The sequence below is a fragment of the Miscanthus floridulus genome, chromosome 8, assembly GCF_019320115.1.
Source record: "Miscanthus floridulus cultivar M001 chromosome 8, ASM1932011v1, whole genome shotgun sequence".
In the NCBI taxonomy this organism is placed as follows: domain Eukaryota; kingdom Viridiplantae; phylum Streptophyta; class Magnoliopsida; order Poales; family Poaceae; genus Miscanthus; species Miscanthus floridulus.
Genome location: NC_089587.1, coordinates 112257788 through 112270141, shown reverse-complemented (window position 1 = coordinate 112270141; position 12354 = coordinate 112257788). Strand labels below are relative to the sequence as shown.

The following is a 12354-nucleotide window of genomic DNA, read 5'->3' as shown; positions in this document are numbered from 1 at the left end:
TAATTCACCATTTTATTACACACATCATGCAGTGATAAGCGAAACAAGCCTCCGCAATTATATCCTTTACCAACAAAAGAACCATGTTTCGACACAACACATTTATTCGACTCTAGAACAATTTTGTAGCCATCTCGACATAGCATAGACGCACTAACAAGATTCTTCTTGATGGAGGGCACATGCTGCACGCTCTTCAATGGAACCGTCTTGTCCGAAGTAAACTTTAGAATGACTGTACCAACACCAAGAACATAAGCACGTGACCCATTTCCCATCAACAAGGCGCCAGACCTCTTGACCTGGTAGGAAGAAAATAGAGAAACATCAGCACATACATAAATGTTTGCACCACTATCCATCCACCACTCAGGTGAATTACATACTGAAAGAACAAATGGTAAAGAATTACCAAACCCAGTTGCTCCTTCTCTAGTATCAGTAGTGACAACATTTGCTGATTTCTTTTCCTGCTTGAACTTACGCTCAGGACACTCACTTGCCCAGTGTTGTTCACTGCCACAAACAAAGCAGCCTCCATCTCTCTTGTTGTTGTTCTTCTTTTTAAACTGTGCTGTTTGAACAAGCTTAGTTGTGTTCTCTTGCTTGTTCTGGTTTTTCTTCTTTTTATACTTGCGGAATCCAGATTCTCTTCTGTACCACATTGGCAGTAGAGGTCTCAACATTATTTCTATTGTCTTTTGCTCTCGCTCTCTCCTCAACATCAAGAGTACCAATGAGCTCTTCAACATTGAACTCATGTCTCTTATGTTTGAGTGAGGTAGCAAAGTCTTTCCAAGAAGGTGGTAACTTGGCGATTATACCGCCAGCCACAAACTTGTCAGGTAAGACACATGGAAAGAGCTCAAGTTCCTTAGCTAGTGCCTGAATCTCATGAGCCTGTTCCACTATAGATCAATTCTCAACCATCTTGTAGTCATACAGCTGTTCCATGAGATACAGCTCGCTACCAGCATCAGTAACTCCAAACTTTCCCACAAGTGCATCCCACAGCTCTTTCCCTGTAGGAAGGATGATATAGCTTTTCTGGAATTTTGGATCAAGTGCGCTAATCACTGCACCTCGAAAGAGGTTGTCATTAGCCTTAAACTTAGCCTCATCCTCAGGAGGCAAGTTAGCAGGTTTGCCATCAGAGATATGATAACACGACATTCCAGTGAGCCACAATTCCATCTTAGCTTTCCAAACCAAGAAGTTTTTACCATCAAAAGGATCAAGCTTTAACACAGCAGCAAAACCTCTGATAGAAAAATGCCTAAAATTAGGTTTTTGAATTGTTAGAATAATAGGCAATTTCCATGTCATTTTAATTCTATAATTTACCAGCATGATGATGACATATAAATATATATTAATCATTGAAATCATGATATCGATTATATCCATGGTGAAAATACATGCTAGATCATGTATCATGTGAAACATACGAAAATCAAAAACATGTGAACTTGATTCATAAATCATAACAGAGAGAAACTGGCATGATATACATCTCATATTTGCAACAAGCATAAGGCTACATATGAAGCAACATGACTGTAACAATAAAGCACATACGCAGAGCATATATTTGGCAGAAACAGACATAAGACATCTTATAAAACGGCAAGACTGGACATATGGAACAAACTGAGAGAAGATGAAACGATCATACCCTCCCGTCCGCAATTCCGAAGTCGACATGCTGTAGGAGAAGAAAATGTTTCCTCGAGGAAGGAGACGCCGGTGATCGGGAAGAAGACGACGTACGGAAACGGAGACTCTTGGGCAGTCGCGTAGACGCTCCCCAAAAACCTAATTGCCGATCCCCCGTGCAAGGTCCCGAACGACAAGGGCTTCGGAGGCACCTGCCCTCTCGCTCCTCCGTGCGCGCAGAGTTACGAGATGAGGAAAGCCATATGGAATGTGTTCTCTCTTTTAACTGGAGTTGGAAGAATCGCAAGGGAAGCCGAGAAGCCTCGGAGACATGCGCCGGGAAGACCGAGAGACTCAGGGAGATCAAGCGTCAAGTCGAGTTAGTGGGTGCAAAAATTAACACACCACGCCCGCCTGCCTGCCTGCCTCACCACGCCACGCCACGCCCCGAGCCCGGCCTGGCCGGCGGCGGCGGCGCGCGCGCGTGTGGCACGCCTTTGTCCGTTTCTCAACCTCTCAAATTAAACGAATTAATTTCAATCATTTAAGTTGAGTCAACGTCCTTTTAACTTTCAATCCGGTACAAATAATAATACCTACAATTACAAGCCATAGAGTTATTGATTTATTGAATATATAAATGGGCCTAGCCCATAATAAATCCAACATATACTTTGCCAAGGTATAGTCATGCTCATGCATATATGTGTATATGACTTTGGCAAGGTATAGTCATGCTCATGCATATATGCGTATATGACTTTGCCAAGGTATAGTCACGCTCATGCATATATGCGTATATATCCTCCTTTCTTTATTCTAGCTTTCTTTTCTTTTTCTTAATTTTCCACTAATCACCACATCATCTTTTGACATTGAAAATGATTGATTATTTTAGTCAATCAACAAAGTATTTTATTTTCATATGTGCTCTTCGGATGATTTGCCAACCTCATATATATATATATATATATATATATATATATATATATATATATATATATATATATATATATATATATATATATATATATTAGTTTCATTGAACACGCTCATGCATATATGTACGTGTGTGTACCCTTTTTCTTTTTGCTCCATCTCCTTTTCCTCTTTAGCGATGTTATATTATTTTTTATTTGCCTATATCATATCCATATAAAACTTGATCATCTATACCATTTTATTTAATATGGTATAAATGTTTTCACACATTTTTAGGTATGCCGAATTTAGTGTCAACACAAAGCTTCAAGCTTATTGTATTTATTTATAGAGCAGCATTATATCCCATATGGTCAGATAGCTTGAAAATTTAATTTTCAATATTTCTGGCTTTATGCAATCATAATGTAGGATATCTTCTAGAATTTCTCATTCAGTGAGTCCCATAAGACCTTCAGGATTTAGCTTGTTCACGTACTCATTCGTTGAGAGTAATATAAAGAACTATAATGCTTAAGGTCCACTCCACTTCAGTGACAGTAGAATATCCTACTAGGATTTAATAAATGACCATGCTATATAATTTTGTCATTCAGGATAAATCCAGGATATTCTTTCTTCATAAAGGTATGCATATATTATTATTACCGGAATCATCATGTGCGTATGAGTTTACTGCATGTAAACATGTGGCAAAGTGCAAAAAGATAGCGGATAGTTATACAAAATACTTTTAGAAGCATCCTAGCATTTTTCAGGATTATGGTATATGCAAATTTTCAGAATTAATACCAACCATTCATTCATCCCAAAAAAATCATTATGCTAGAAAAAACAAATATAAGCCTCTCAAAGGTGATAAGTCTGAGGTCTGCAAGATTTATAGAAAGCTCATATTAGTGTAATCATTCAAGATTTATTCTTACAAGTACATGGTATATGATTCATGACGTGTGGTGTTATAAACCATGTCACCAGCGGTTAGAATCTTTCTCTCTTCATCTCTCATGGTCAACATAGTAGATAAAAATAGAAGAACAAGTAGACACAATATAGAGATGCTATTCTTTATTCCTCTGAATATTGGTAATTATACCATAGAGCTCCCACATATATATTGTCCTCTCAAGACCTAAAAGTTTAATAAAAACCTACTATAAATAGACCAAGATTAGAATTCCACACTCTCTTCTCCTTCCGTGAAAGAGTCCAGGTATTTTACAACATTTTTTACCGCGGCACCGCCTCCGGAGTCCGGACAGTGGGAGGCACGCCGTCCCCATGGGCCATAATGGGAACGGACACCGGCGCTCGTGTTCCATGACGCTGGCACAGGAACGCGGCGGTGGTCCGTGGGTGACGGACACCGGGCGGGTGCCAGGCGCGGCGTCATGCACGAACGCGGCTACAGTGGCGTCTGTGCGGGTCCGCGTACGTATGTATGGTACGATACCGGCGGGCAAGCACGCAGACCAGCCCAACACTCACCCACCCACCGGCCACCGGTGGTGGTCGACACGTACTGGACACTGGTACGGCCAGGCGACGCAGGCAGCGCCAGTGGACGAAACGAAAGGTGGCATAACGCCTTCCTTCCCGGTTCCCTCTCACCGGCCTGCTGGGCCCAACAGGGACGCACGGGCACTCTCGAACCCCGGGCGGGGGAGCAAAGCAACAAGCAAGTGGAGTGGAGTGGACCGACGACCCTTGGAAGAACGGGGTTGGAAGAACTGCGTGGATGAACAGGCCGTCGCAGTGGATTCCGGGAGGCCAGGCCCGGGCCGGGCGGGCCCCGCGGCGCCTGCCCGTCACGTCCGCCTCGGCAGACTCACCACCAGCACTGTGGCCTGCGCCTGCCTGCGTGCGTGCGGGTGTTGCACGAGGGCGGGGAGAATCCTCTCTTCCTCTGGCGGACAGACGCAGACGGCAGACGGCAGACGGCCTGCCGGTTGCCGCTGACACGGCGGTGATACAGCTGGTCAGCTGGATCGGGCCCCAGAGCGGCGGACGGAGCCCGCCGGCTTGCCTGAGCGAGCCCAGTCCTTCCGCTGCCCTTTCCACATGTAGCCGCGCGGCGCAAAGAAGAATCTTGTCGCTCGCCGTCGCCATGAGCCATCCATGAGACTCGGTGGGCCGGTAGTTGCTGTTGTAGTACTAGGTAGGTCCTGCAAATAATATTTTTTTCTTATAATAATTTAGCTGAAACAGTATTTTTAGTCAGAGTATACACGTACGGCAGAGCTGCGAGTGGTCCGTGCGATCGTGGACCTTTCACATCCACCGAGCAAGCGTGCATGATCAGGACAACAGCTGCGAGCACGAAAAACACGAATAAGCCACTACGCCAGGACCCCCGCGGCCGACCGCGCCCCCGGCGGGCTCGGCGCGGCGACCCTCCCGGCCGGCAGGCAGCACGCAAGCTGATCGACGTACGCGCGCGGCCGCGACGGCGACACCCTCCTCCCGGCTCCCGGCCACGAGCCACCCTCAGCTCGCGCGGCGTATGTATTCATGCGCATCCGGGTGCTGCGCGCGCGGTGTTAGATTTCATGAGCCTTTCGTTTCGTGGTAAACGATCATGGATTATTTATTGTTGGTTGGTTTGATATGAGAAAAAAACATTATTTTAACTTATAATCCATAATTGTATACGGTCGTATAAGTCTAGCCGAACAGGCTGCATGGCACACGGGTTGAGCGGCTTGCAGACAACGCGCACGCCTTAGGCGATAGCGGCGTGACCGCGGCGGCCGGGGAATAGCTCTCTCATGGCCGCCCGCTTCGACTGGAGCCTCTTGAATGCCGACTCATCGGAACGCTCAGCGTTATCGGACTGCATTCCCATCTTTTACCTACTGCCATGCCATGCATGCGAGGTGGCCACTAGCTCCTAGTTTCGCGCTCGCTGATGATAGCCTAGTACGTAACAGGCCACGGACGGACAAGTAGCATACACACAAAAACCGGCCGTAGTTATGATTACAAAGCACCATGTACTGTAGATGTAGTCGCAGTACAACGAGAAGCTGGCCAGCCCTAGTTTAGCTAGGATTAATTGTGCGTCACTCATCGTGAGACAGTGAAGCGAACAGGTGGCTTGTTTAGCTAGCAAAATTTTTGGTGAAATAGTATTGTAACATTTTCGCTGTTATTTGATAATTAGTGTCCAATTATAATTTAATTAAGCTTAAAAGATTCGTCTCGTGAATTTTGTTTAAACTATATAATTAGTTTTATTTTTTATTTATATTTAATGCTTCATGCATGATCCAAAAATTTAATATGATAGGGAATAAAAATTTTGGAAACTAAACAGTACCTTAGTCAACATAGCCAATACTAGGTGCATCAGCTTTATCAGTGATCTACTGATCTAGTAGTACTACCACATTGTATCTGGATCCTCTTATCAATTTTGCTACTAGGTGACAACGCTGGATGCGGGGTGGCGTGTCTGATTTGGTAACTTGTTTTTGTTTCCTTGATGGCTGATCGGCAGCATGTTCGTTTAGCTGTGGTTTGTCATAAATAATCGTAAATTTTTAATCAGAATAGTATTTTTTTTCACACAAATTAATCAGCAATACTTTTTTATAAACTAGCAACGATACGAATCAGCTAACTGAACAGGCCGCCGATCCTCTGGTCATCAGAATCGTAGAATTGGATTCTAGTTTTAGATTTCTAGCACTTTCAAAATGTTGAACTCTGTAATTCCGTTACTGTCGTAATGAAACTCGATATTACTGTCGTGGAAAAAACCTCACATGCTATCAATATTCTGTGGAATACCAGAGAATCTTCTGACTCTATAATACTACTCCTAATGCCCTCTTTTCCTGGGAGGTTTACTGCTTATTAAGTGTGTAGCAGTAGCAATACGATGTCTTCGTTTTTAAGTAATATATACTAGAAGATACCACACGTTGCTGCGGAACTTTTTTAAAAATAAAACCGTTGCATGTATGAGTTAAACCTACATGGTTTTTACATCCACTCTTATTAAAATTGGACAAGGCAATGAAAGAATCCACTTTTGAGGTCATGTTTGGTAATGGCATGTGCGAGCATTTTACATATGCAAATTTAGTAGGTTACTTTTTATTATCTTTTTAATAATGACATAGGTAAGTAATTTAAATGAAGATTTAATTTGTTACTTCATATTACTTTTCATAGTGGCATAGATGGGTAATTTAGAAGAAAACATAAGATGTTTGTTAAGGGTATTTTTTTATAATGTGAACTAGTAGATACTTTGCACGTTGCTGCAGGGATCGCGAAGAATTTAGAATGAAATTAAATAAAAATAACGTGGATAGCTTGTATTAAGAGGTTGCTAAATTAGTGGGATTATGTTTATAAGAGATATAGATAAATAGATAGTTCAGATGCAGATTGAGGGCACTATATATTAAACTATTCTAATAATAATAATCGTGGTGGTTGATTTCTAAGAAAACCTACTAAGATCCATGGCTGCCACTGTTATTGCCAATGTTGATTGACTTATACTGATTTGATACCCATATGTTTTCAATTTTAATAAAAGTTTGTAGGATTTTTTTTTCTAGTACATCATGCAACAACACTAACGAAACGTTGCAATTTTAAAATGTGGTGATTGAAATCTTGAATTTACTCGGTTTTGAGAGGTTATATATAATTACTAAAATAATGCAACAATTCTAAAAAGGTACGGCAATCATCATCGACGCATTACATCACACACATATGCCAAGACGCGCGCGCTCACACACACAACTGGGAGCTCCCGAGTAATAAGGTGTTGAAGGACAACTGAAAAGGAACGTATACTCGGCTATTCCATCTACTGGCTTAGCTAGGCTGTCAGTCCCTCCCCTCATGCTTCTACACCTGCCTTGTTTAGTAGGACCCCAAAATTCAAAAAGTTGCTACAATACCTGTCACATCGAATGTTTACAGCCCATGCATGAAGCATTAAATGTAGACGAAAAGAAAAACTAATTGCACAGTTTGATGAAAAATTACGAGACGAACGTTTTAAGCCTAATTAGTCAATGTTTAGACACTATTTACCAAATAAAAACGAAGGTGCTACAGTAGCCCCAAATTCCAAATTTCGCGAACTAAACAAGGGCAGAATCGGTCACTGCAAATTTAGCACTCCAATTCACCATCATCGATCTTTCTTGCCTGCATACATACAGCATATATGGCTGGGGGCTAATCAAGTAACTAAATCCGATCCCAAATGATCAAAGTCCAAGCATCCCTCCCTAGTCCCTCCTCTACAAAGCCCCGAAATAAGCTCAATCTCCGTCACCAGCTCCTAGGTAGATACACATACATACATACATACATTGGAGTACATACATAGTGCTACTACATAAGCTAAGCCTTCGATGTATAGTACTCATATGGCAAAGGTAGCTAGCTAGCTAGCTAGAGGCTGCTAGATCGAGCCCGAGCTACTTGTCCTAGCTAGATCCACCTGCAACTGCAAGCAAGGCGCATGTGTTGAAGTGGCGCATGCATGCACATGCATGCGCGCGCTCATTCATGTGGCTCCGACCCCGAGGAAATCTATGAACGCTGGCGGCGGCGCCGCCGCGGCAGCTTCAAAGTGAGCGCCGCCGGCGCCCTGCTGTCTTGTCGTCGTCCCTTCAAACGCGGCGGCGGCCGCGCCCCCGCTGTTGCCCAAGACGAACTGCGCCTCGTGGTGGCCGCCAGCCACGCCGACGCCGACGCCGTCGATCCAGCTGCCACCGTGAACGGGCAGCAGGAGCGGCTGATGCGGCTCCCCGTACCGGCCGGCGCCACCGCCGGCAGCGTCCGACGACGACGGCCAGGGAAGCAGGCGCCTGCTGTCGGCGTGCGCCGCCGCGCTGCTGGGCCCTGTATACATGCCATGGATCAAAAGACAAGCAGATTTTTGCAGCTCGCGTGAGACAGTGTGGTGTTATGTTTTAGCGACTGAATAATTGAAGTGGTGGCTGTATGTGTGTTGCGCATCTTGGAAGCTAGAGACCACCACAAAGCGACGCCGCCAATCAAGAAACCAGTAATAATAATCAGGAGGGGAAATTAAGAAGCAAACAAAAAAGCCTCCAAGAAAAGAACACGCACGCACACAGGAGATCTTTGTATGTGTGGTGTGGACGGCCAACAGAAGAAGGCACGGCACAGCAGGTGAGGTGACCATAGTCCATAGGTGAGTGTGAGCGAGAGCAACAGCCAACAAGGGGCAGCTAGCAGAGCGCCCGCATTGATGGCAGCAGCATCGCCTTGGCACGCCATCGAAAGCTCACTGCTCGCTGCGCCGCGCGGAGCCCCTGCCCCTCCCTCATCTCTTGGCTTGGCAGTTGGCAGTGTGCGTGCGTGTGTGCAGCAGCGGCACTGTGGCGCCGTGCTGAAAGTCCAAGTCTTCCCGGGCGGCCTGTGCATGCCTGGTCTCCGATGCCGACGAGATCTCGCCCGCAGCGCTTCCTATTTCAAGCAAAGGCATTTACGCCCGCCAGGGGCCGGTGGCCCGGTAGCAAGCAAGGGCAAGGCTGCCTGGCTACCAGTGCGCGCGGGATCGGACGGATCGGAGGCCGTGCAGCGAGCAGTGCACCGCCCGATCGGGGCCTCCATTGATTCCGCCCGTGTCTGCCTACCATGGAATCATGGTTCATCGATGCTGTGCGCCTGCCTGCCTGAATGTACTGTGCGCCCAACCGTGCGGACTCCTCCTCATCATCATCCTCCCTCCACAGTGGAAACGCTGGACGCTGCAGCTGCAACCGTACAGCGCCCCCAGGTAGATAGAGATAGGTCTCGTCACACGGGCGGACACTGTAACAAAAAGGCCGGCTAGGTCGTCACACATACCTACAGTAAAAAATGAATCCGGCCATGGCGGGCACCCAGGATCCATCACTGGCTGGGACTGGGAGAACAGTCTCGTGACACTCGCTGATAGATGGGCTCCGGGAGCTTCTCGGCCGGGCTCATCTGTCAGCCAGCGTTGCTTGCCGTTGCCGGCCGTACACGGTGGGGGAGGGAACAATCAGCCGGGAGGGAGTTACTGTGCCAGGGAAGGGGCCCGCCTGTCATGCATACATACACTCCGTCCGTGGTGTACGAGTGCGAATGCGGTGTCGTGTCGTGCTAGGCAATGGCGGTCGGGAAGGGAGGATTGCCGGAGTGCTCACCAGGGAACAAGCAGAAGGGAGGCGGCGGCGGCGGGTCCTCGGCCGAAGCTGGCGGGAACGACGGGAAGCTGCTGCAGTATTGGCCGAAGCCGAAGGCGCCGTAGGGGTCCGCCGCGGCGAAGCTGTATGCGGCGTCGTGGGCGTGGGCGTGGGCCGCGGCGGCGGCGGCCAGGAGGTGGTGGTGGCCGACGACGTCTCCCGTGCTGCCCGCGCCCGGCGGCATTGTTGCGACGACCGCGGCGGAGGCGGCCTCGAGCTTCCGCTGGACCGCCTGGTTGAGCTTGCGGCGGCGGTACGCCGTGGACTGCTCGCGGTACTTGCGCGCCATGATGACGTGCCAGTGGTTCTTGACGGCGTTGTCCGTGCGCCCGGGGAACAGCCGCGCGATCATGGCCCACTTGTTGCCATAGAAGCGGTGCGCCGCCATCAGCCGCTCCTCCTCCTCGTCGCTGAAGGGCCGCTTGCTGATCCGCGGGTCCAGCTGGTTGAACCACCGGAGGCGGCAGCTCTTCCCTGCATGCGCAGCAAGCAGCATTACATTACACCACATGTGTTTGTGTGTGTGTGTGTGTCTCTCTCTCTCTCTCCATCGGTGGAGCGCGCGCCCTCGAAGATCGCCAGATGAATGTGGCCAGCAGCCAGAGCACTAGGAGATGATGATGGACAGACAGATCGACACGTGAGATCGACCGACGTGCGTACCGGATCTGCCGTCGAGCTTCTCGGCGATGAGGTTCCAGTTCTGGGGCCCGTAGAGCGCGACGAGCTCCCGGAGCTTGGCGTCCTCGGCGGGGCGCCAGTGGCCGCGCGCCGCGAGCCGGGACTGCCCGCTGCTGCTGCTCTCCTGGAGGTCGGCGGCATTGCCCCCGCCGCAGCCGCCACCGCCACAGGCGGCAGCGGTGGTGGCGGCCGTGTCCATGGTGGTGGTGCCGGCCGTGAGCACGCGGCCGCCGCCCTTGGACGAGGACGAGGACGAGGCCTGGTCGGCCGCTGCTGACGCCACTCGCAGCAGCCACATCGGGGCCGGCGACGAGCACGGCATCGTGCCTGCGTGGCCGGCCGCGGGAGACGAGATGAGGGTGTGCGCGTGCGAGCAGGAGGACACGTACTGCTCGCTCTTCTTCCGCAGCAGCAGAAACCCGCACGGCTGGAGCTAGAGGAAGAGGCCAGAGCTACGCCTACACTACAGGGAGAGGGAGGCAGGCATCTCACTTCTCACCCCCTCGCAGGCACGCACGCAGCCTCTCGTTCGTTCCCGTCAGATCAGATGGATGGATCGCTCGGCCGCACCGCACGGCGCACGCGCTCCCTGTCTAAACCGCAGGAGGAGAGGGAGGGGAGGGGAGGGCCGGCCGGAGCGCGTGTGCTTTTCACTGTTGGATAGGCTAGCAGCTGCTCCTGCTGGGGCTTGAGCAGTGCGGGCGGGAAGGGGGAGGGAGGGATCGTCTGTGCTGGGCAAGCTGGCTCGCGGGTCGCCGACACCCATTTATGCGCGCCGGTGGTGGCTGCTCCGCGTCGGGGATTGCAGGGCACGGGAGAGGGGGATAGCCGATAGCTACGGCCGGGGTGGGGGCGTGGGGCGACCAGCCACCAGCTTTAATTTATGTTACTCCACTCTAACACCCATCTTTGTTTGCAAGTACTGTACATGCATACAGATACAGCTTGCTTGCTTTGGATCATCAATCAGTTTGCAAAAGAAAAGAAAGGTAATAGTCTATCAACACACGTACTGTATATGGCAAAAACTTTTTGAAAAAGACCAAGTGCAAAGCACGGAACTGGAAAATACACTCCTACAGTGCATCATGGTGTTTTTACAAGGGTGTCCCGTGTGATGAGTGCGGTAAAACTAAAGGAGGGGGGGGGGGGGGGGGGGGTGACCTAGCAAGGTGCAGAAGATCTTACTGCACGCAAGGCTTGTCACTGTCCCAGCTGTCTACTACCACCACCACCGCTGCTGCCATCTCTCATGGCTTTCACCGAGTTTAACAAAGCATCGGGCGTCCCCACCGCACGTGTGGATGTCATCTCAACACATGTGTGGCTTGCAAGGACGACGCACAGCCCGACTACTCACACCAGAGAGAATGAGAGAGAAGGTAGCCTCCCTGTAGCGCCTGCCTGCCTGATCGTCGATCTATTCGTCCCTCTCTTCTCTCTCATTCAGTTTTCACTCTCAACAGTGGATCGGTACGTCCGAACGTACGTGTACATGCGCCCAACAGTTAGAACCGCTTCTACACGGACGCCTTCCTTCCACGCCATGGAAATCTCGACGGGAATGGGTCATCTTTCGTATTGATTACTGCGTACTGTCATGCATGCTGATGCTGGCTGTTACGGCATCCAATCATCACCGGTAACAGAACTGTGCTAGCTCTTTGCTTGACTGATCAATGTCTGAGTGGCAAGTAGAATGTACTCTAAGGGCGTGTTTGTTACGTCGACTAAAATTCAGGAGGCGTTATACAAGGGTGTCGTATTGGGTGTTTGGATAGTAATAAAAAAATAAATTACAGAATACATCAGTACTCCATGAGAAAAATTTATTAAGCCTAATTAATCCATCATTAGC

General features: G+C 48.9%; 1 protein-coding gene across 1 annotated transcript; it reads right to left on the bottom strand.

Moving 5' to 3' along the window:
• Positions 1–7871: 7871 nt before the first annotated feature.
• LOC136473290 (transcription factor CSA-like) lies at positions 7872–11219 on the bottom strand. The gene is made up of 3 exons (XM_066470961.1): positions 10479–11219; positions 9777–10289; positions 7872–8478 (listed from the first exon to the last, which is right to left on the bottom strand). The coding sequence occupies exons 1-3, from the start codon at positions 10816–10818 to the stop codon at positions 8141–8143; spliced, it is 1191 nt and encodes a 396-aa protein (XP_066327058.1). The 5' UTR covers positions 10819–11219; the 3' UTR covers positions 7872–8140.
• Positions 11220–12354: the final 1135 nt, after the last annotated feature.